This window comes from Rana temporaria, chromosome 2, assembly GCF_905171775.1.
Source record: "Rana temporaria chromosome 2, aRanTem1.1, whole genome shotgun sequence".
NCBI classification, from domain to species: domain Eukaryota; kingdom Metazoa; phylum Chordata; class Amphibia; order Anura; family Ranidae; genus Rana; species Rana temporaria.
The window spans coordinates 181,521,509-181,545,920 of record NC_053490.1 but is presented as its reverse complement, the minus strand read 5'-3'; the positions used below and the strand labels follow the sequence as shown (position 1 = coordinate 181,545,920).

The following is a 24,412-nucleotide window of genomic DNA, read 5'->3' as shown; positions in this document are numbered from 1 at the left end:
GGCTATCCACCAAAAATCACATTCTCTGGCAGATGAAACTGGCCTGTGAAATCTGTGATCAGGACCAAGAGGATAGGATGCCAAGGGCCATTTGATCAGTGAGTGGGGAGGAGAGGACACAATTGGCCAGGTGACCAACAAGCAGGGAGGAGAGGATGCTGGCGGCCATATGAGGATGCAGAGGGCCGCGTGATCAGTAAGTGGGAAGAGAGGACAAAGGGGGCCAGGTGACCAGTATCAGGGAGGAGAGGATGCTGATGGCCATATGATCAGCGAGCAAGACCAAGAGGATATCATGCAGAGGACCGTGTGATCAGCGAGTGGGAGGAGAGGACACAGGGGGCCAGGTGACCAGTAAGCAGGGAGAAGAGGACGCCAAAGGCTGTGTGATCAGTGAGTGGGAGCAAGGGGAGAGCATACTGGGAGTCAGGTCAGTGGGAGCTGGAGGCGGAATAGACGCTGAGGGCTGGGTGATCAGCTAACGCGAGCAGGAGAGGATACCAGAAGCTGTGTGATCAGTGAGCAAAAGGAAAGGCAACAAGGGAGCCAGTGATCACTAAGCAGAATCAGGAGCGGACGTCTGGAGCCGTGTGATCAGTGAGTGGAAGCACTAAAGCAGAAAAGATGGGACTGGAAAAATAAAATTGGAAAAAGTAATTTTGAAAGAAAAAAAAATAAAAATTGACACTTCTGGCCCCTCCCCCTTGCCGAGTGCCTGCATGGCAGGCTGCTTGCTATGGGAGCACTTGTGCATACTCGCTTTCAAGCAGCTTCTGTGTTCACAAAACATAATGCACACAGAAGGTTTTTTACCTTCATGCATAGAATAGATGAAGGCAAGAACCTTCAGCCTTTACAGCCACTTTAAAAGATATAAAATTAGTGGCAACCGAACATAAAAAAAAAAAAAAAAAAGGAAAAGGACTCACTAAAATTGCCAGAAATGAGTTTGTATTGAAATATTTTATAAAATGTGCCTATACCAGCCTTTTATATGAAGATGATGTATGCAATCATCTAATAATTCATTTCAAAATTATTAATTGTACGGCTACAAACATAAAAAAGGTACCGAGGCAGTATGACGGTAAGCTTAAATTTACAGGATGATAGCCACAGCTTTTAAACAGAATAATCCCTGTGATGTGCGACATGAATCCCAGAGGATTACAACTACCAGACGATAATACATTACAAAAAGCACAATCCCTCCCCGCACACAGATTAGAATGGAGGTAATTTATGCCTAGATGGTTCTGGGAAGGAATGTTTTTACAAGTACAATGAACTCTAGATCTAAAGCTGGACACACACAATCAAATATTTGCAAGTCAGCATCATGTGTTATATCTAAGAGTAGATACATACAGATCCCACTAACAGAAAAAAAAAAAAAAAAGGACTGCTGGGCAACAATATTAATTTATTTTATCCGATTATCAAGGACTGCAAGTCCTGGCGTTCTTCATTTCTTGCCCCTATGGCTAGCCTGTGCCAGAACTTCACACAGAGGTACTGGTGACATACAATAATGAAGAGGCACAGAAACTGGCCACGTGACCCAGAAATAGATTGGTAATTACAGCCAGAGGATTGGGAGACCTGCTAAATGTTGAGGTTTTAGTTGACTCCCATATAATACCAAGCATCTAAGAGTTGGATACCGCATACAGAAGATTTACAGCATGTAAAAAAAATTATAATAAAGTTCGTCATCGCTCAGCAAATTGTTAAAGTGGTTATACAGCAGGCCTCAAAATTTCAAGTCCTGAGCTACTAGCCAGGCCTTAAGAGTTACTTGCAACCAGTTGCCCCACCCAACCCCTCCCCTAAACACGGCCCTTGTAAATTATCATAGTTTATTCAGATCATACATGGTATGCAGGGTCGTCTTTAATGTTAATTGGACCCTGGGGGGGGGGAGAGAGAGAGAGAGAGAGAGAGAGAGAGAGAGAGAGAGAGAGAGAGAGAGAGAGAGAGAGAGAGAGAGAGAGAGAGAGAGAGAGAGAGAGAGAGAGAGAGAGAGAGAGAGAGAGAGAGAGAGAGAGAGAGAGAGAGAGAGAGAGAGAGAGAGAGAGAGAGAGAGAGAGAGAGAGAGAGAGAGAGAGAGAGAGAGAGAGACTGCAGACAGGGTAAGGAGAGGACGAGAGAGACACACTGCAGACAGGGTAAGGAGAGGACCAGAGAGACTGCAGACATGGTAGAGGTACTGTGTGATGGATGGCTCCCCATGGTACTAACTTGAGCCACTAACCCAGGCAGTGCAGCCAGTGGAATCAAAATGGACAATTCATTCAAGGAAAATTGGATTGTGCTTAAAGCCCATCTCCAGGAATATAAAGAAGTTCAACTTGACACTGTAGACCATGGACTACTACTGATTTACCCTGGTTCTCCTCCTTGGAAAACCGATCACAAATAGTGAAACTGGGGCCTTTCACTTCTGGAAAACGTACGGTATCATGCGGAGTCCCTCAGGGATCCCCCTTGTCGCCCGTATTGTTTAATATCCATCTTCGCCCTCTCTTTGAAATCATCAGTAACCAGAAGTTACTTTACCACTCCTATGCAGATGACACACAACTGTATTTGTTGCATCTGCAACAAAAAGGATCATTATCTCAGACTAGAGAAATGCCTTACTTTGATAGATAACTGGATGACAAACAGTTATCTTAAACTCAACGGTTCGAAAACAGAACTTCTCCTGTTTCACGCCAACCGGAAAAATCACCCCGCGTCAACATGGACACCCCCGCCCATTCTGGGTAAAACGATCACCCCCAGCACCAAAGTCAAAAGTCTTGGAGTCATTTTCGACACCAACATGACAATGGATGCACAAATAGGGTCAGTAGTCATCATCCCACCATCTGCTGCGCCTACTATGCAGACTCACCCCCATTATCCTGAAAGAGGACATTGCAGTCATGGTGGGAACAATCATCAATTCCAGACTTGACTATGCAAATGCCCTCTATCTAGGACTCCCCAAATACCAAATCACTTGTCTGCAAGTGGTTCAAAATACGGCCGCTCGATTAGTGACTGGCAAAAAACCATGGGAATCAATCTCACCTTCACTGAGATCCCTTCATTGGTTGCCAGTAAAAGACAGAATCACTTTCAAGGCACTCTGCCTAACGCATAAGTGTATTCAAGGAAACGCCCCCCAATATCTATGCGAAAAAATAAAAGCCCACAACCCCAATCGCATTCTGCGATCCACCAATCAAAACTTGCTCCATATACCCAAAGCCAGATACAAGTCCAAAGGAGATCGAAGATTTGCAGTCCAGGGACCTCGCCTGTGGAATGCACTACCAACCACCATCCGATTGGAGTTGGACCACTAGGCATTAAGGAGAAAGATTAAAACCTATCTCTTCTGAGGTCAAGGGGTTCCTTACCCATGAAATGGATACAGCGCCCAGAGGCGATTCAGTTCGCATGTGTTGTGCTATATACGTTTTTCACTCACTCAACTCCCCCCACATTACAAAAGTTAAATGCTCATAATGTCTAGGTGTAGAGAATCCGCTCCAATAGGGTCTCTCCAGCACTGCGATGGGTCCCCTGCAGCTACCTTTGTAGGCCCAGACCGGCAACGGTCACACTCCAGGCTCCTCAATGTTAATGTACCTGTATTGATTGTGATGACCCCAAGACTCTGACATTTCATACAGCCAGAACTTTATCCCCCTGGACATAATGAACATTTAACTAGTAGGGGCCCCACTGCAAGGGCGATTTTTTTTTATACATTCCTGGAGGTGGGCTTTAAACAACTAGTAGGGGTTTACAAACGTGACCTAAACTGTACCTAAAAAAAAAATATATATGTATTTGTTTAGAATGTGGATTAGACTGTAGTTGTTATACGTACCCGACTCATCTGCTCCAAAATGGTCAAAAGGATTGCCTGCAGCATCAGGGTTGAGTAGAGTGACTTGAAAAGTGATCTCATCAGAAGTGGGATCCTCATAGCTCATCAGACAGGTGTATTTGTCCACATATATGGCATACCAGGCAACCGGAGAGACGATCTGTGGCAGAGTGTAGTTATATTCAGTTTGGTTCAAGGGAACTAAAATAAAAAATGTAAAATACAAGCTATAACACAGGCATTCCAAAAGCTGAAAGAATTTTCATTAATAAGAGCGTCACCATTTTTAAAATTAGCAAAATGTGTATGCTCCTGCATCTGAAATTAGGCAACATTGATATGGTCTAATGGGCGCCTCTTTTTCTGCTTCCAATAGATATTACTGTGAAGTAAAAACTTCTAAACTGCCCGAAGGCCCGTACACACGATACAAAAATCGGAAGTAAAAGTTCATCCGACGAACGGTCTGACGATTTTCGGTTTATTAGTACGGTGCTTTCAACAACCGATTCTGGTTTTTCGTCAGACAAAAGCTGGATGTGCAGACTATAAAATTTTTGTTGGATGTGAACACAAAATCTGCGTTTCGTTTAATCAGTATGGTTTTCGTATGAAAAAAAAAAAGAGCAAGACATATAAGCTTGTATGGCGAGTAACCTCTTCACCTTCGACATGAGACTAGCATGCCACAAAAAACAGACGAGCGGTCGTTCGAAAATCTGATCGTGTGTACGAAGCTCTACTCTTGGCATGCCTTGGTGTCAGGATAAATTAACTCCCATGTACATGTTTGGGTGTTATCTTAGGTTGGCCAATCTAGATGCCTAAATATGATGAAACAGGAAAACCTGGATAAGATGCTGTCGTCAATGAGGGAGCACACTGCATCGCAAGATGGGAGTCGAGTACTGCAGACTTAAGTTTCGCTTTAAGGCCTCATGTACACGGCCGTATACTGTAGGGGCTTTCCTGGGACCCACAGCTGCTGCATATTGATACCCATTGAGAATAATTAGAAGATGCAAATGCACATGGTTATGTAAAGCTCCTGCATTCTCACAATGACATTTGGAGCATACTTCCGTGTGCATGCATTACTCAACCCTGACGCATAACCAAATATTTTTAAATTTGAAGGTGAAAGGGGTCCCAGGAAAGTGACCACGCTGGCTTTGTGCGCTCTATAGCTCCTGTACGGCGGTGTGCCTTATTATACCATTTCACTAGCTTTTTTCCTATGACGTTGTTTGCTGGTGATTGGCTCACTGCTTTTGCTCAGAAATCTATATAGAACTGGAGGTACAATTAGAGGCATAACTTTATTTTTGCTGATGTACCTTCCTAGGACACTACTGCTATTGAAAGGCTGCAGACGATGCTCCTTTTCTTATTAACAATAAAAGGATTTTTGTACTCACCGTAAAATCCATTTCTCTGAGTTCATAGACGGACACAGCCTTCATTGACCTTAGGGTTATGCTTCTTCCTACCAGGAGATTTAGGCAGAATTCTACAGCACTTAAGGTGTTAAAAACCTTTCCTTCATGCCGCTCCTCCCAGGGGGCGTGGCTCCCCCAGGCATAACCCACACCCTGCTCTAGCAGCCTCAGTTCGTAACAAGCAGTACAAACAAAGGAGGGGTGGGTGCTGTGTCCGTCTATGAACTCAGAGAAATGGATTTTACGGTGAGTACAAAAATCCTTTTTTCTCTTTCGTTCATAGACGGACACAGCCTTCATTGACCTTAGGGACGTCCCCAAGCAGTGTCAAAAAATTCGAGGGGTGGGAAAAATAACACAGCAAAAACAGGTTACACCCCAAACAAAAACCGGAGTTACTCAACGGAGGAACTCCAACCGTAAACTGCCGCCTGTAACACCCTGCGGCCGAAGGAGGCATCAGAAGATGCACTCACCACCTGGGCCACGACATCCCTGCGATACTTGGGTATACAACTGACAGATAAATTTGACACCTTGTACGCTGCTAACTATACCCCATTACTGACGACGGTTAAAAGTGACCTACAACGCTGGACGCGTACGGCTTTCACCTGGCTGGGTCGGGTTAATATTATCAAGATGACTGTACTGCCCCGCATCCTTTTTTACTTACAAATGCTCCCGATCCCCCTGCCCAAACAATTTTTCGACCGCATCTCTAGCATGATGATCGCTTTCATCTGGAATGCACGTAAATCTAGAATAGCGCTCAGAATACTGCGACGCTCAAAACGCACGGGAGGTCTAGGGGTCCCCGACGTTAAACAATACTACCGAGCAATAGCTCTGCAAAGGATCCTGAACTGGCGCTTCCATACCCACACCAAGGTCTGGGTGCCTCTTGAGAAAAGCCTGGCGGGCAGGAATTTATCCTACGCACCGTGGCTGTCACGGGAACACAGGGGGTTGTCAGACACAACCTCACCTCTGACGACCCATGTTCTAAACGTCTGGGACAAGGCCAATACCGAGTTCGGCTTGGCCCCCCCGGTGTCCCCGCTGGCCCCCCTGGGAGGTTTCCGATGGTTTCCCCCAGGCGAACAAATGTCCTTCTTTGACCCGTGGGTGGATGATGGGAACGCCAGCTGTGGGAAACTCATGAGGGACGGTAAACTTCAAAGCTACGAAACACTCCCGGTAGGCAGGCAAGGCTCCCGTATGAACTTCTGGAAATATAGACAGATACACCACTTTTTCGAGATTCATGGTCGCACTATTAGAGACCCCTTGACGCTCATCCCCTTTGAAAGGTTGTTCACAGAGGACGCTCCTATTACGCACATGGTATCGGAACTATACCGACTCCTCACTTCCACTGCAGCACAAGTTAGACCCGCTTATGTTAGGCGATGGGAGTCTGATCTGGGAACGACGTTCACAGGGCCACAGCTTGACCACCTATACCAACTAACCCACTCGTCTTCCATTGACTCAAGGACGCAGGAGACGAACTTTAAACTTCTATCCCGGTGGTACAGAGTGCCAACAGACCTGGCAAATATTTATTCCTCTACGTCGCCACTATGTTGGCGAGGCTGCGGACTTAGAGGCACACTACTCCACATTTGGTGGGACTGCCCCTTGATCAAACCCTTCTGGGAAGACATACGGGAGCAAATTAAAATAGTGACTGGACTGGAGATCCCTCTATCCCCGAAAACACTTCCTGCTACATATCCCCACGATCCCCATCCAGCAATACAAAAAAAATGTGCTGCCTCATCTGCTTAATGCAGCAAGGCGCCTCGTGCCACTTCACTGGAAAACATCCAGGATCCCTACGAGGGAAGACTGGATCACGGGGGTGACTGTGGTTAAGGAAGCAGAGGACTGGATAGCGACCTGTCGCGACACACGAGATAGATACACTACCATATGGGCCCCCTGGTCGGAATATACCTCAGACCCCACTTTTGACCCGTCAAGTTTGGACGCTGCCCTACTAGAACTGTCAGACCCATCCCTTAAAGCCCGCAGGTTGGCAAGTGCACATGACAACCCCCTGCCCACGTGAATCCGGCTATGCCCAGCGGCCGGAGAGAACCAGTGAGGACTGATCACCATGGCACCGAGCCCGGCGAGGGGTAACTTGCAGCCTTTTGGACGCCTGAAGGTAAACCTGGTCTGTCCTTTTTCTCCCCCCTTTTCCCCCTCTCTCTTTCTATTTCATCCCCTCTCTTTTCCTCCCCCTGTTTCCCTTCTCACCCAATCCCTATTCCCTGTTTACAATTGTTGATTTACATATTCTGTTGCTGATTGCACTCTCAACCAAGGAGCCACTCACGGAGCCGAGGGTAAGGCCGATTTTTCAGACACTGGTGACTATGGGGCCGTCCCCGAGTATTGAGGGGACACTGTTGGCCCCAAGTCTAACTCCAGGACCTCATGTGGGGTGCCCGGGGCGGGCGAGTTGTAGCAGGGAGAGGTTTGTTGGAGGGCCCCATGGCCCCCCCCCCCCCTGTTCGGCTCGCGGGCTAGGGCCCCCACTGATGTAGCAACCCGCGTGGACGGACACCAGACTCGCCTCGGTAGGACGAGGCCGTTCACGGGGATTACGGTAGCCTTACCCTCGGGGAACGGCTGGCGTTACGGCCGGACCCTATATTATTAACCCGGAAATTAACACCCCTCCTTGGTTGACACCATGTTATGGGATGCCCGTTGGCGCCCCCACGCCTTATTAAAATATATGTTTTTGTTTTGTATGTTTAACAGACCCCTCCGGGGCCTTGAAGCCTGAGAGACCCTGCGAGGTCGCTAGTACTGCCTACCGACAATTTTCCATTAAACATGTGTATGTCATGTGTATTTCTTTGGTTGAAAAAAACTAATAAACTTGATTATACAAAAAAAAGAAGATGCACTCACATCCACCTTATAAAACTTTGAAAAAGTGTGGACCGACGACCAGGTCGCAGCCTTACACACCTGTAACACAGAGGCTTGGTGTCGGAAAGCCCAAGAGGCCCCCGATCGCCCTGGTCGAATGCGCCGTGACCAGAAAGGGGGGGCGCCCGCCCCTTCAGGGCATAGCCCTGAAGCACAATCCGTCGGAACCACCTATGAACGGTGGCCGACGAGACTGCCAGGCCCTCTTGTAGGGCCAGCCACCGACACGAACAGTGAGCCCGACTTCCGGAACGGAACCGTAACATATAAGTACACTCGTAGGTCCCGAACCACATCCAGAGGATGCAAAGTGGCCTCCTCTTGGCATTTCGGCCGAGGACATAAGGATGGAAGAACAATGTCCACATCCAAGTGAAAAGCCGAAACGACCTTAGGGAGAAAAAAACCAGGGCTGTGGAGTCGGTAGATAAATGTTCCGACTCCGACTCCTCAGTTTTATGTACTTCCGACTCTCCGACTCCTCTGTATTAATATGCGAATGTATTTTATACATTCCTTGAGGGAAAGAAACGCAACCTACCACAGGACTACTGGCTGGGAAGCCAACAGTCTACTGTATTGCACAGTTTAAGCAAAAGACAAACACAATGAAAACAATCAAGTGACTGGATAGTAGCAGCAGGCATAAACATCAGGAACAGGATCTTTACCAGTTCAAAAATACAAACCACATTATTTGGTTGTTTTAGAACAAAAACAAAGCTTATCTATAATGAACCAAAAACAAAATCTGCAAAACCTAGAAATGGTTTATATTAATCTTGAAATGTAGTTCTAGGCTTAGCAAATGCAAATCAATTCAATGTAGAGTTCTAAGGAAGAGAATTGCCTCTGCCAGATCCTCTTTCATAGAGGCTCTTAAGTCAGACTTTATTATTTTTAGGGCTGAAAATAATCTTTCGACACTGACTTGGGTGGGTGGCATTGCAGTAACTATTCTGGCCACATCACTAACGATCTCTGGATAAACAAGGATGGCTTCTTCAACAGTAAGTTTTGATGAGCGATCATACTTTTCAACTTCTTTTAGTGCTTTATAAAACTCCTGTTGGAATTTTTTTATTTGGACACTTACTGGTTCTCTAACATGCGTTCCCTGTAAAAGCAGAACACAACACTATGGAAAGTATAAGTATTGCAGCTCCTAATTGTGCGTTGCGTGCCATATAGTGAAACACATGAAAAGCATGCTTCTTCACGGTCACTTAACGTGTTCGTTTTGCGGTTACGTGAGGCACTGCATGCATTGGTCTTTATTCTTACAGTAGAGAAGTCATTAATTATAACTTTTTGTGAATTGGGACATTTAAACTTGCTTTTTTTTTTTTTTTATTCCAATCTAAATTTAGTAGGAGTCGGTGCATTGTTTGCCGACTCCAGGTACCCAAAATTTCCCCCGACTCCTCGACTCCGACTCCACAGCCCTGAAAAAAAACGGCTGCGGCCGCAGCACCACCTCATCCTTACGGATGACCAAGCAGGGAGCCTTGCAAGACAAGGCCGCCAGAACAGACAGACACCCGTCTGATCGAGGTAATTGCTACCAGAAATAAAATCACCTTTTGTGACAATAAACAAAAAACCTCCCGAATGTCCTCAAAGGGAGCATCCCGAAGCACTGAAAGGACTAAATTCAAGTCCCATGGGGGTAATGGAGGGCGCACCGGAGGGGCCACCTGCCAGACCCCCTGACCCAACGCACGCACCCAGGAGTGCGATGCCAAGGGTCGCTGCAAGTAAAAACAGCCAGAGCAGAAATCTGGCTCCTAACCGTACGTAAGGCGAGAGCCTGAACCACTCCCTGCTGCAAAGACAGCAGAATCCTGTACACAACGCATGTACGAGAGTGCCAGTTCATCTCCCCACACACAGAGAAGTAGGCCTTCCATGTATGAGGAAAAAACCTACGTGAGGTAGACTTCCGTGCAGGCAGCACGGTAGAGACCACCGAGCCCAATAGGCCTCGGTCCTTAAAGCGGTGGTTCACCCTCCATAGCAACATTTTAGCATAAAATTAGGCATAGTAGCGCGAGCTACAGTATGCCTGTCTTGATTTTTTTCGCCCGGTACTCACAGTGCAATCCTCTATAGAAGATTCCGACTCCCCGCGGGGAATGGGCGTTCCTATCCAGACGGAGGATGATTGACGGCCGGCTCTGGCACGTCACGCTCCCCGAAGACAGCCGGAGTAGGTCTCGGCTCTTCATGGCGCTATACGGCGCCTGCGCACAGACTATGCGCAGGCGCCGTGGAGAGCCAAGCCTATTTCGGCTATTTCCGGAGAAGCGTGATGTGCCAGAGCCGGCCGTCAATCATCCTCCGTCTGGATAGGAACGCCCATTCCCCGCTGGGAGTTGGAATCTTCTATAGAGGATTGCACTGTGAGTACCGGGCGAAAAAAATCAAGACAGGCATACTGTAGCTCACGCTACTATGCCTAATTTTATGCTAGAAGAAAATTTTTTATTTTTTTTTTGTTTATAGGGTGAACCCCCGCTTTAAGCCCCTGGCTCTCAACAGCCACGCCGCTAAGGCTGGTGGCTGTGAAACAGGGTGGAAGATCGGACCCTGTAACAGAAAATCAATTCCCAGGGGAAGACGCTAGGGGGCGTCTGCCACCAGACGCACCTGATCCGCGTACCAGAAGCGACGCGGCCAATCTGGGGCAATCAGGACCGATAGAATCCCTACAGCTTCTACTCTGCGCAGCAGGCGAGGAAGAAGCTTCCGAGAAGGGAAGGTGTAAAGTAGGCTACAGTGACCCCAATGAGCCACCAACGCGCCTGACGCGTCCGCCCAGGGGTCCTTAAACCTGGCCACGAACCGTGGCACTACCGATAGAGACGGGACGCTAGAAGGTCCACGTCCGGAGTGCCCCACTTTCGGCACAGACCCCAAAACACCTGCGGGTGGAGAGACCACTCTCCTTGGCCCAGTGCAGTGCAACTTAGGTAGTCTGCTAGCCAATTCCGTATTCCCGGAATGTACCCGGCCGATAGAGCCGGAACGGACCCTTCGGCCCACCGAAAGGATGCGCGCGACCCCCGTCGCTGCAACAGAACTCCGTGTGCCTCCCTGATGATCAACCTACGCCACGGATGTGGTGTTATCGGACAGGATCCTGACCGGTCAGCCCTGTAGATCCAGGGACCACCTGGCAAGGCAAAGTTTGATTGCTCGGAGCTCCAGAACGTTGATCAGTAGGCAGGACTCCACCTGAGTCCAGTGCCCCTGGGCTGACTGGGTGCCCCAAGCGCCCCTCCCCAACCGGAGAGGCTGGCATCCGTTGTGACCACTGTCCAGTGGCCTGCAGAAAAATGACTTTCCGGCCCGAAGCACCGGAAAACGCCAGCCACCACACCAGGGAAGACATGATCAGATGACTCAACTGAATCTGGTAATCCAGAGATGACGGAAGCTAGTCCCATCGTGACAGCAGTTCCCTCCGTAGTACCCTGGCGTGGAATTGGGCACAGGGAACCGCCTCGAAAGAGGCTACCAACTGACCCAGAACCTTCCTGCAGAATCGCAGAGATGACCGCTTCTGGGTCGGCAACTGCTGCACAGCAGATAGCAGAGTCTGAAGTTTTTCCGTTAGGAGAAAAACACTCCCGCCCCGGAGGAATCCAGGACCAGTCCCAGGTATTGCAGTCCCTGAGACGGAATCAACCCTGATTTCAGGACAATCCAGAAACCAGCCGAACACTCGGAGAGCCTGACACGTGATAGACACGGCTCCACCAATGCAGAGCTCAAAGAAGCTCGTAGGAGAATGTCGTCCAGACATCCCATGATAACAAACCCCCGCTGTCACAGCCGGGCCAGTATCGGGACGAGCACCTTGGCGAAAACCCGCCGAATGGGAAGGACACCATTGAAAATGGTCCCCCCCGACCGCAAAGCACAGAATCTCCGGTGGTTTGAGGATATGCAGGTACACGTTCATGACATCCAAGGATGCCAGAAAATCCCCCTGATGGAGTGCCGCTATTACCAAGCGAATCGACACCACCTAAAAGTTTGCACCTTGACAAAACAAACGAGGGACTTGAGGCCCAGGATTGACCGGGCCCCATCCTCCATGGGGACACAAACAGAATGGAGTAAAAACCCCGAGACCGTTCCAACGAGGGAACTGGCACAATCACTCCCCTGACCAGAAGATCCTGGACAGCCCCTGACAGAGTCAACCGGCGAACCGGAGGAGGCCAGAAGCCGGAGGGAAAAAACCTGTTTGGCAGACAAGAGAGAAACTCAATCTTGTACCCCAAGGAAAAAACACTTCGCAATGCGAAGCCAGTCTCCCACCCGAGACACGGGCGGGAGCAGACCTTCAGGCGGAAGCAGGTATGTCCGCAGACTTGTTAGGCATGCGGTATCAGGTGCGCTGCTACCCCGCAGCGGGGATTCAAGCACCATGTAGACCTACCCCCACCGCACAGGGCGAGCGAAAAAACGCTCGGAGGTAGGCAAGGAGGGTCCTTGCACAGGGCGAGGTCCCTAGCCCTTCCCAGACTGTGGGAACAGCATGCGCTTACCACCCGTGGCATCCTCAATGATGCCATTCAGGGAAGTCCCAAAAGGACCGTTCACCCTTAACGGCCATCACCAAGGCCACCTTAGAGGTCCTTCTTCCAGCTCCTGCAGCAGGAGCTTCGCCCTTTTAGTCGGGGCCTGACCAGGGCCCCGGCCAGAGCCGGCCTCACCGCCGAACCCACCACCGTGAATAGGGAGCGGGCCACGGCCTGCACTCTCCTATCAGCGGGATCCTGAAATGCAGGAGCCCCTTCCACAGGCAACGTGGTGGCCTTGCGCAGTCTGGACACAGGGGGGTCCACTGGCGGAGGAGAGACCTACTTTTTTTTTTTTTTTAAAGCCCCCCTCAAGGGGGTAACGGGTTGCAAAGTTAGTCCAAATAAGGAACACAAGGAAACCCTTCAGCGGTGCGTGGTAGTCTGCTGGTACTGACATGGAGGTGTCTCCGCCACATCCTCAATTTTTAGAGTCTCACGCACCTCAGAAACAAGAGCTCCAACAAATTCTTGCCAGCAACTGACTGCAGCAGAGTCATCCTCACTATCCATAAGGGTTAAACCCGCAGCCTCTGACATAACAGAACCAGAAAAAAACAGCGATTCTGTGTCATCCCCAGAAGCAGGCTCAGGGAGGGGGCGCTTTTTTACCCCCCATCTGGGCACTAGCTGCTTCAAACCTGGCAAGAAACCCAGGACAGCCAACATAACAGATGTGGAAGGGGCGTTAAGGGTTAACTCAGGCATAGCTTGAGAGGGAGACCTGGCCCAGGTTCCATAGTATCAGCGCTGAGTCACCCACCCTGCAAGGCAGGACGAAAAAAAAACCCACTGGTCACCTCCTTGCTGCTATTGCAGAGCATGGGGGGCCCCCGGTATTCACCACCCCACCCAGCTGCAGAGGGAGCTGAAAAAAACCTGAGGTGTGCTCTGATGTGCTGGCTGTGATGTGTCAGTCATTCACAGCGTTTCACAGCACTAAAACTGTTACAGCACTAAAACTGATAGAAGAGACCAGAGGCTGTGCTGAGTCACCTCAGGGAAGAATCACAGCGTTACCAAGGAGATTTCCAAGATGGCTGCCGTCTGAGGTAAAAATTACCTCATAGAACACAGCAGCACTGGCTGTGCTTTGTCTGTCACCTCAGGGAAGAATCACAGCGTTACCAAGGAGATTTCCAAGATGGCCGCTGTCTGAGGTAAAAATCAACTCATAGAACACAGCAGCACACAGCAGCACCCCCCAGAGTAACAACACAGTCCCCCAACAACACACGGGCCCCGGTGATAATAAAGAAAACCCAGGAGGCCCCCTTCACAGCCACTACCCAGTCAGGGGAAGGAGGGAGAGGAAGGGGAGAGGAAGGGGAGAGAGGAAAGCAGGGCGGACCCTCAGTCGACCTCCCCAGGGAAAACACCAGCCAGACCACTTACCTGAGTAAGGGGCCACTACTTACCCGTCCTGCGACTACCCGGCTGGAGGTATCCCAGACAGAACCAACGTCCGTAAACGGCATGGCTGTCGGCCAGACACACTGTGACAAAGCCATAGAGACCGGTCATATGTGTGCCCTAGAACCGAAGTTCCCCGGCCGCCCCTGGAGCAACGGGGCCTGTCGTGGATGTCCCGAAGCGGAGCTGAGGGCCGGCACACGCTCGAAGGCCGAACATGGGGGGACTACAAGGGTCTAGGACCCAGCCTGTCACCCAGTCGGCTGTTGATAGAAGAATCGCAGGATTCAAAAATGCAGGAACAAAATAGTAAAAAAGCTGCTAGAGCAGGGTGTGGGTTATGCCTGGGGGAGCCACGCCCCCTGGGAGGAGCGGCATGAAGGAAAGGTTTTTAACACCTTAAGTGCTGTAGAATTCTGCCTAAATCTCCTGGTAGGAAGAAGCATAACCCTAAGGTCAATGAAGGCTGTGTCCGTCTATGAACGAAAGAGAAAACAAGATTGCTTAGGTGATGATAATGACCTCATCCAAATTTAGCATTTTTTTCTGATCCCCAGATAGGAATCTCTGAGATGTGATGGGGTATGCAATTGTATTGGGGGGTATGGTGATATCGCCTCTCTATTTACTGTGTAGTATGGTACATACCCCCAGACTGCTCCACTCTATACACTGTGCTGTATCTTATATATTCCATAACAGTAGTTATCACAGCATTGCCATATTATCATACAGAGGTGAATTATATATTTCTAAATCCCACCCTGTACAATGAAAAGGCATGCTTCTCACTATGTAGCCAAATCCCTGCCTGCTGGTCTTTGTATGTAGCGCAGAGATGAAAATGTAACACTTACTTGTTACTTGTGCCAAAGCCAATCTTTCCGGACAGCTGTATTCCTCCATACTCCCATGCATCCTCACCCATTCTTCATCTTGATACAAGTACAAGGCTGCATCCTTTCCAACTGCAGCTGCAACATTGCTAATGCGAACGCGCAACACAGCTTGCTCCCCTAAAAGAGAAAAATACTGAAAGCTAAATAACAGTTGGGAAATGCAATAAACAACCCACACTCCTCTACACAAAATATTTTAATATAGTTACCCAAAAAACAAATGGGAGTACCACAATGGGGGTTTATACCAAAACATTCAGTTGTTAATGTCTGATATTGTTTAGCATACTCAGGACAGCGGGTGTAATGTCATGCAATTGACAGAGCAGCAAGATCAGGGTAATGTCACACAATAATGCATGCAATGTGAGCCGTGCGTTTTCATCGTACTGTTTGAAGTAGGGGTGCAATGGATAAAAAAAAAAAAAAACTCACGGATCGGATCAAACCTCAGATCAGAGTCACAGATCGGATTATTTTTCCGATCAGCAAAAAAAAAAAAAAAAAAAAAAAAAAGACTAATCTTGTTACACCCAACAGGGTTTTAGAATTCACAGTCATTTTCAACACAAAACAGAGCTTATGCGTTTAAAAATACAGTATATGTAAATCTGACGGACTGTTTACATGTTACATTTTAAAAGCCGCAGCAAACCTGCTGACCTAACGCTTGCTAATGTGAAAGAACACCTCTGATTTTAACTAAATGTGAAAATCAGAGGTGTTCTGACATTAGCAACCATGTAAGGATTGCTGCTGCTTTTAAAATGTAACATGTAAACAGTCCGTTTGATTTCCAAATACTGTATATAAAAGGAGTTGTAAATAAAAAAAATGTTTTTGCTGAAATTACTGTTTACAGGGTATAGAGACATAATAGTTAACCGATTCCTTTTAAAAACGATTAAAAATAGATAGGAATCAATCATCTAATGTACCTGTAGTTTCATTTTTGCATGTTGTTTCCTGCCTCTGCTGTACAGAGCCAATACAGGGCAGTGATGGTTTGGAAAACTAAACTGATCCAAAGGGGAGGTGCTGAGGGCTTTTAGACACACAGTAATCACACCTCCTTGAAGTTAGTGACCACAGAGAGAAAGCTCCCAGTACTGTGGTTATCAGGAAACAGACAACCAGGAAGTGTGGAGATCAGAGAAGAATTAAAGCAACTTGAGAGCAAAAACAAACAATGAGGACATGAAAACAGCACTGCATTAAGGTAAAGGAAGCTATTAAGATAAAAAAAAATCCTTTACAAACCCTTTAAGCACATAAGCTCAGTTTTGTGTTGAAAATATCTGTGAAATCTAAAACTCTGTTGGGTGTAACAAGATGTCCGCTTGCCCCCTTCTCACTAACATTACTGTGCAGGAGTGTGGGGTGGAGCAAGATGGCGGCGACGAAACGTCACTTCCTGACGAGACAGGCGCCGCCAGGTGTACCAATCGGTGTGCCGATCCAAACAGGGTGACCCGTTCGGATCACAGATCGGTGATGATCCGTTGCACCACTAGTTTAAAGCCATTTTTCCTTGCTTTACAATTTCCAGCAAGCAACCTCCTGTATCACCGTATTGCCAGCAATGGGAACATGAATTTGGCATGGAGCTGGATCCTGAGGACTGGCAGCTCATGACCATGGATGTCTCCAAAGGTTTAAAAAAGGTCACCATAATTGAGTACATTAGCGTCACTCTTCAGTTTGTTCCAGCTTGTGCATCAAGTGCCTGTGGAGTACAGTCTGGTTCTCTCATTCGTTCAAAGTCCAAAATTTATAAAGCTTGTCTGACCTGTCAGAAAATAGGGGCGAAGAGCTGAAATGACACAGTGCAGAGCTCAGTAAGAACAGCCCTGAGAGCTAAATGGAGAGAAGGGACACATCCCCCTTCTCACAGTACACAGGAAAAGAGCTGAGGCTGTCAATAAGCTGGAGGTCCCTCCCGTCACCATTTTTCTCTTGGTGTCAGAAAAACTTATCGGAAGTGACTCATGCTGATAGCAGAGGAATGAACCAACCAACACACAGAAATAACAGTGCTCCTAACTGAGACAAGTACACAGTATAGAGGGATATGCTTTGTTCATATTTGATGTCTGAGGTCAACAACCACTGTAATGAAGAGAATGCATTAAAGTGATATTAAAGTCTTGATTTTTTTTATTTAAAAAAATATATAACATGTTATACTTACCTGCTCTGTGCAGTGATTTTGCACAGAGTAGCCCGTATCCTCCTCTTCTTGGGTCCCGTCGGCATCACTGGCCTCTGAAGCCCTCCCTCCTGCCTAGTATCGCCACAGCAAGCAGCTTGCTATGGGGGGAACCCCCGAGCTGAGCCGCTGCTCTGTGTGTCCATTCAGACAGAGAGCTATGGCAAGGTCCCACCCCCCTCCTGATAGGCTTTTGGCAGCAGCCAGTGAGCCAATAAGGAGTGCAAGTCCCCAGAGAGGCAAGGCTCGTTGGATAGAGAGGGGACTCGGGTAAGTATTAGGGGGGCTTCTGCACATAGAATGCATCAAGATAAAAAAATAAATAAACTTGTGCCTTTACAAGCACTTTAGGCTTACATTCACACTGGCGAATAGTAGTGGCGGGAGTCTGGGAATTCCTGCCATGGATCTGAGCGGTCACCAGCCCCGATCACTATAATGACAGGTCACCAGTGGGCAGTTATTCATGGCTTTCTGCGCAGAGACGGGCACAGATTTGTGCCCGCTGGTGACCTGTCATTCTAATGAGCGGGGATGATGGTCACACCAATCAGGAATCTCTGCCACTACTATTCGCACTGACCCTAATCACCAGTGTGACAGTAGCGTAATACAGAAGAGACATAGCATGATCCCTCTGGAAGATCCTAATCACCGGTGTGACAGTAGCGTAATACAGAAGAGACAGCATGATCCCTCTGGAAGATCCTAATCACCGGTGTGACTGTAGCGTAATACAGAAGAGACATAGCATGATCGCTCTGGAAGATCCTAATCACCGGTGTGACTGTAGCCTATTACAGAAGAGACATAGCATGATCCCTCTGGAAGATCCTAATCACCGGTGTGACAGTAGCGTAATACAGAAGAGACATAGCATGATCCCTCTGGAAGATCCTAATCACCGGTGTGACAGTAGCGCAATACAGAAGAGACATAGCATGATCCCTCTGGAAGATCCTAATCACCGGTGTGACAGTAGCGCAATACAGAAGAGACATAGCATGATCCCTCTGGAAGATCCTAATCACCGGTGTGACAGTAGCGCAATACAGAAGAGACATAGCATGATCCCTCTGGAAGATCCTAATCACCGGTGTGACTGTAGCGCAATACAGAAAAGACATAGCATGATCCCTCTGGAAGATCCTAATCACCGGTGTGACAGTAGCGCAATACAGAAGAGACATAGCATGATCCCTCTGGAAGATCCTAATCACCGGTGTGACAGTAGCGCAATACAGAAGAGACATAGCATGATCCCTCTGGAAGATCCTAATCACCGGTGTGACAGTAGCGCAATACAGAAGAGACATAGCATGATCCCTCTGGAAGATCCTAATCACCAGTGTGACAGTAGCGCAATACAGAAGAGACATAGCATGATCCCTCTGGAAGATCCTAATCACCGGTGTGACAGTAGCGCAATACAGAAGAGACATAGCATGATCCCTCTGGAAGATCCTAATCACCGGTGTGACAGTAGCGCAATACAGAAGAGACATAGCATGATCCCTCTGGAAGATCCTAATCACCGGTGTGACAGTAGCGCAATACAGAAGAGACATAGCATGATCCCTCTGGAAGATCCTAATCACCGGTGTGACAGTAGCGCAATACAGAAAAGACATAGCATGATCCCTCTGGAAGATCCTAATCACCGGTGTGACTGTAGGATCTTGCAGAGGGGTCATGCTGTCTCTTCTGTATTACGCTACAGTCACACCGGTGATTAGGATCTTCCAGAGGGATCATGCTATGTCTCTTCTGTATTACGCTAATCACTGGTGTGACTGTAGCCCAGGGTTAGGCAACCTTGGGCCCTCCAGCTGTTGTGAAACTACATTTCCCATGAGGCAATGCAAGGCTGGCTCTCAGAGGCATGATGGGACTTGTAGTTCTGCAACAGCTGGAGGGCCCCAGGTTGCCTACCCCTGCAGTGTAGCCTATTACAGGGACATAGCAATCAGTCACTTGTCAGTTTGGCCATAGAGTGGTGTGTAAAGAGCAAAGTCCAGTGCTCTATGTCATGGACTAGGCCCAGCCCCTGTATGGGATGCTCCATCCTTCCTTCCTCCCTGTTATGTACACATGTCATATTGTACCCACCATGGAACAAGAAGGTGAAGATGTGCTGTCCCCGGCCGTGCCAGGCCAGGGCGCTGTCGAAGCTGCCATGCACGGTCTTGGCCCCCGCCGTGTGTAGCAGCCACAGCCCCGCCACCAGCAGCCCGGCCAGCATCTCCCTCTTATCCGCTTCCCGGGGACATGTGCAACTCCAGCCGCCACATCTGCAGGAGGACAGGGCGGGGCCGGCTCGTCACCGCGCTCCTCCAATCGCTGCCTCGCGTAGGAGGAGCCTGGCGGGGAAAGCGAAACATAGCGACGTGTACGTCGCCAGGTAGAGCCGTAAAGCGCGGCCGCCGTTGTCATGCAGTGTTGTGAATTGGGGATGTTGGCAGTGTGGAATGTGGATACACTGAGCGGTATATAGGTGGGAGCCGGCCGGGGAAAGAAGAGCCATGAGTACAGAGAGCGGACCGCCTGGGGCCTTCCACAAGAGGCTGCTGGTGACCGGAGGGGCTGGCTTCATGTGAGTGTGGGGACATTACATCTGAGGGGTGCAGGAAGTCATTCTCCACAGACAAAACAATAGAACAGAGCATGCGTGCAGCAGGGAGAGCCTCTGTCTGGATGGGTCCTTAACCATTTCAGCCCCGGAAAGATTTACCCCCTTAATGACAAGGCCATTTTTTGCGATACGGCGCTGCAGCGCTTTAACTGACAATTGTGCGATCGTGCAACACTGGACCCAAACAAAATTGACATCCTTTTTTTTCCCACAAATAGAGCTTTCTTTTGGTGGTATTTGATCACCAGCGGTTTTTATTTTTTGTGCTATAAACAAAAAAAACTGACAGTTTTGGGGGGAAAAAAACGTTTTGATATAATAAATATCCCAAAAAATAAACACTTTTTTTTTTCCCCTCAGTTTAGGCCAATATGTTTTCTTCTACATATTTTGGTTAAAAAAAAAAATCGCAATAGGCGTATATTGATTGGTTTGCGCAAAAGTTATAACGCCTACAAAATAGGGGATAGATTTATGGTACTTTTATTACTTTTATTTTTTTAACTAGTTAAAGGGGAGGTTCACCCTAAAAACGACTTTCTAGTATTACAATGGCCCCCCACATTACAATACAATTATGCCTATTAGTTTTTTTTTGTGCTGTACATACCTCGGTACAGCCAATTCAGCCGTGGCTTCCGGGTTGCGAATCCCGCGGGAGTGGGCGTTCCTAACATGCTGTTGATTGACGTGATGACCAAAAACAAGCTCCCCCCGTCGTGTAAGCTGCGTCACGATTGCCGAAAGGAGCCGAACGGCGGTGCGCAGGCGCAGTATAGCGCCGAATTGCCGTTCGGCTCCTTTCGCCAATCGTGACGCAGCTTACGCGACAGGGGGGAGCTCGTTTTTTGTCATCACGTCAATCAACAGCATGTTAGGAACGCCCACTCCCGCGGGACTCGCAACCCGGAAGCCACGGCTGAATTAGCTGTACCGAGGTATGTACAGCACAAAAAAAACATAATAGGCATAATTGTAGTGTAATGTGGCGGGCCATTGTAATACTAGAAAGTCGTTTTTAGGGTGAACCTCCCCTTTAACGGTGATCAGCGTTATTTTTTTCAGCAGGTTTGTGGCGGACAAATCAGACACCTTTGACACTTTTTTTTTGAGAACAGTGACGTTATTTCAGTGATCAGAGCTAAAAGTAGCCACTAATTACTTTTATAAATGTCACTGGCAGGGAAGGGGTTAACACTAGGAGGCGATCAAGGGGTTAAGTGTTCCCTAGGGAGGTGTTTCTAACTGTAGGGGGAGGGGACTGACTGGGAGTACAGAGAGATCGCTGTTCCTGATCACAGACAATCACTCTGTACTCCCCGGACAGAACTGGGATCTGTTTGTTTACATTGACAGATCCCCGTTCTGGCTCTCTGAGGAACGATCGCGGGTGGCCAGCAGATATCGCGGCCTCCGGCCACACACACACATTCGCTCCGGCGACCTCGTATAGCCGTTAAAGGGACCGCCGTCCTGATGAGGCGATTCACGCAGCCGAGCCAACCTGCTGCATTATAACTGTGGCGGCTGGTAGGCAAGGGGTTAAACTGACCATACACTATACAGTCTGGTTGTATCATCTTCTTCGGGTCTCATTCACATCTAATGCCCAACGCACAATTGGCTGCCATTGATTTTTATCGGCACCCCAGCGGCACCAAAGTCTGCTCCAGAAAGGGCGCAGAAGCTGCTTTGGTGTAAAAAGTGAATGCCCTGCTCTATATGTTGTGGAAGAACCATGACTCTTCTACGTGGCATGTATGGGATTGCAGCCTGAGGGATCCCTAACGTGTGCGGCAGCCCTTACCACCCCTCTGAAAAGCAAGCTGCGGTGGATTGTTTTTCAGTGGCGCTTGACAGGAGGCGAGGATGCGACCTGTCACTTTCTCACCACACGAATTAACACTTTAAATGAGAAAAAAGAATTCCGGTTGGCCACACGTCCCAGAAAAATATCACCTTTTATTTCAGCCATAAAAACCTTTCCAAAAACACAAATCGAGGTAAACGGCATCACCAGCTAACGCGTTTCATGCTTCCTTAGTGATGGGTGAGCGATGACGAAGGAAGCATGAAACGCGTTAGCTGGTGATGCTGTTCACATCTATTTGTGTTTTTGGAAAGGTTTTATGGACTTGCTGAAATAAAGATGATTTACTGGATGTGCGGCCAAGCAGAATTAGTTTTACTTATTGGAATCTGTGATGGATGGGGCCAGCACCTTGTCTGTGTGTTAGTGGAGATGGGAGACTAACCCACAGCGGTGCGCACACACATCTATGCGTTTAACACTTTATGCCTGGCCACAGTCATACGTTGCAGTGCGGCCCCATAGACCTGCATGTGTTGCGTTTGTTGGCAGTAATGAATGGAACATGCTGTTTAATTTTTTTTTTGCAGCAGCAAAGCAGAGCGGCATGTGTCCAGCCCTGGGGGAGGCTGGCATGTTTACGGCCCTGGGGGAGGCTGGCATGTTTACGGCCCTGGGGGAGGCTGGCATGTGTGTGGCCCTGAGGGGCTGGCATGTGTGTGGCCCTGGGAGGCTGGCATGTGTACGGCCCTGGGGGAGGCTGGCATGTGTACGGCCCTGGGGGAGGCTGGCATGTGTGTGGCCCTGGGGGAGGCTGGCATGTGTGTGGCCCTGGGGGAGGCTGGCATGTGTGTGGCCCTGGGGGAGGCTGGCATGTGTGTGGCCCTGGGGGAGGCTGGCATGTGTGTGGCCCTGGGGGAGGCTGGCATGTGTGTGGCCCTGGGGGGCTGGCATGTGTACGGCCCTGGGGGAGGCTGGCATGTGTACGGCCCTATATATAACATTTTCTTTATCAAATTTATTTTAATAAGATGCTTTTGGAGTGTAAAATCCATCTAAAAATAGTTTTCTATTTAAGATACTGTACATTAATAATTTAGTTTATTCAGCATGGAATGGAGCTTAGTTATATAGTGTGAGGCTGTATATTCCTCATTATTTTCATTTTTGGTAAACTCATTCAATGAATCCAGGCCCTGCAAGCTGAGATAACATGTACTGCATTGATGCATTCACACAATTTCACAGCAACCATGAGATGCAACAAAGTTTAGGAATATTCCTTTATCCCATTGTTTTGCAAATCTCTGTACACTACAAACTGTATGATTGAATCTGTTCTGATACCACCGTTTTACTGACCGCTTATTATTCTACATAGGAAACCTTCATTTTGTTTGCAAATATTAAAGATTCTAAAAAAACAGCAAAAATAAGTCCTTACATTTAACCACTTCCATACCAGGCACTTATCCATTTCATGCCTATTTATGACATTTGGTGTTTACAAGTTAAAATCCATATTTTTTGCTAGAAAATTACTTAGAACCCCCAAACATTATATATATTTTTTTAGCAGAGAATCTAGAGAATAAAATGGCGATTGTTGCAATATTTTATGTCTCACGGTATTTGTGCGGCGGTGTTTCAAACACAACTTTTTGGGAAAAATTAACTTTCACGAATTTTAAAAAAATTAAAAAGTAAAGTTGGCCCAATTTTTTTGCATAATGTAAAAGAGGATGTTACGCAGAGTAAATAAATACCAAGCATGTCACGCTTTATAATTGCACGCACTCGTGGAATGGCGACAAACTACAATAACGAAAAATCTCCATAGGCGACGCTTTAAACTTGTTTTACGGTTACCAGGTTAGAGTTACAGAGGAGGTCTAGTGCTAGAATTATTGCTCTCGCTCTGACGATCGTGGCGATACCTCACAAGTGTGATTTGAACACTGTTTTCATATGCGGGCGCGACTTCCGTATGCGTTTTCTTTGTTGCGCAAGCTCGCGGTGAGGGGGGCGCTTTAAATTTTTTTAATTTTTTTTAAGATTTAATTTTTTTATTTTATTTTTACATTTTGATCACTTTTATTGCTGTCACAAGGAATGTAAACATCCCTTGTGACAGTAATAGGTGGTGACAGGTACTCTTTATGGAGGGATCGGGGGTCTAAAACCCCCGATCCCTCCGTTGCACTTCAAAGTATTCAGATCGCCGAAAACGGCGATTCTGAATACTGTGTACTTTTTTAAATCCGGCGCCATTGGCAGCCGAGAAACCCAGAAGTGACGTCATGACGCTGCTTCCGTGTTTCCATTGCGGAGACTGAATCAAAGCCGTTTACAGCTTTGTTTCAGTTTCCGTCTGGACACAGAAGGCGCCGGATGGAGGATCGGGTCTCCCGGTGGGACGGGAGGCCCGGTCAGAGAGGCGGCGGGAGGGGGGATGTCCCCTCCCGCTCCTCCGGCATAACAACCGAGCGGTTTTTAGCCGCATCGGTTGTTTTGTCTGAAGAGCCAATTGCCCGCTCTAAACAACGGTACCGGGATGATGCCTGCAGCTGTAGGCATCAT

General features: G+C 48.1%; 2 protein-coding genes across 2 annotated transcripts in view; one reads left to right on the top strand and one right to left on the bottom strand.

Moving 5' to 3' along the window:
- Positions 1 to 19,706, bottom strand: part of GPR180 (G protein-coupled receptor 180) — a 48,416-nt gene extending 28,710 nt beyond the window's left edge. Inside the window, exons 1-3 of the mRNA XM_040336095.1 lie at positions 19,500 to 19,706; positions 15,140 to 15,298; positions 3,887 to 4,087 (exon numbers count right to left, since the gene is read on the bottom strand). Of these exons, the coding sequence (XP_040192029.1) occupies positions 3,887 to 4,087; positions 15,140 to 15,298; positions 19,500 to 19,632 (493 nt within the window). The 5' untranslated portion in view covers positions 19,633 to 19,706. The remainder of the gene's footprint in view (positions 1 to 3,886; positions 4,088 to 15,139; positions 15,299 to 19,499) is intronic.
- Positions 19,707 to 19,750: 44 nt separating this feature from the next.
- The window catches only part of TGDS (TDP-glucose 4,6-dehydratase), a 57,014-nt gene continuing 52,352 nt past the window's right edge, over positions 19,751 to 24,412 (top strand). Inside the window, exon 1 of the mRNA XM_040336096.1 lies at positions 19,751 to 19,983. Within this exon, the coding sequence (XP_040192030.1) occupies positions 19,913 to 19,983 (71 nt within the window). The 5' untranslated portion in view covers positions 19,751 to 19,912. The remainder of the gene's footprint in view (positions 19,984 to 24,412) is intronic.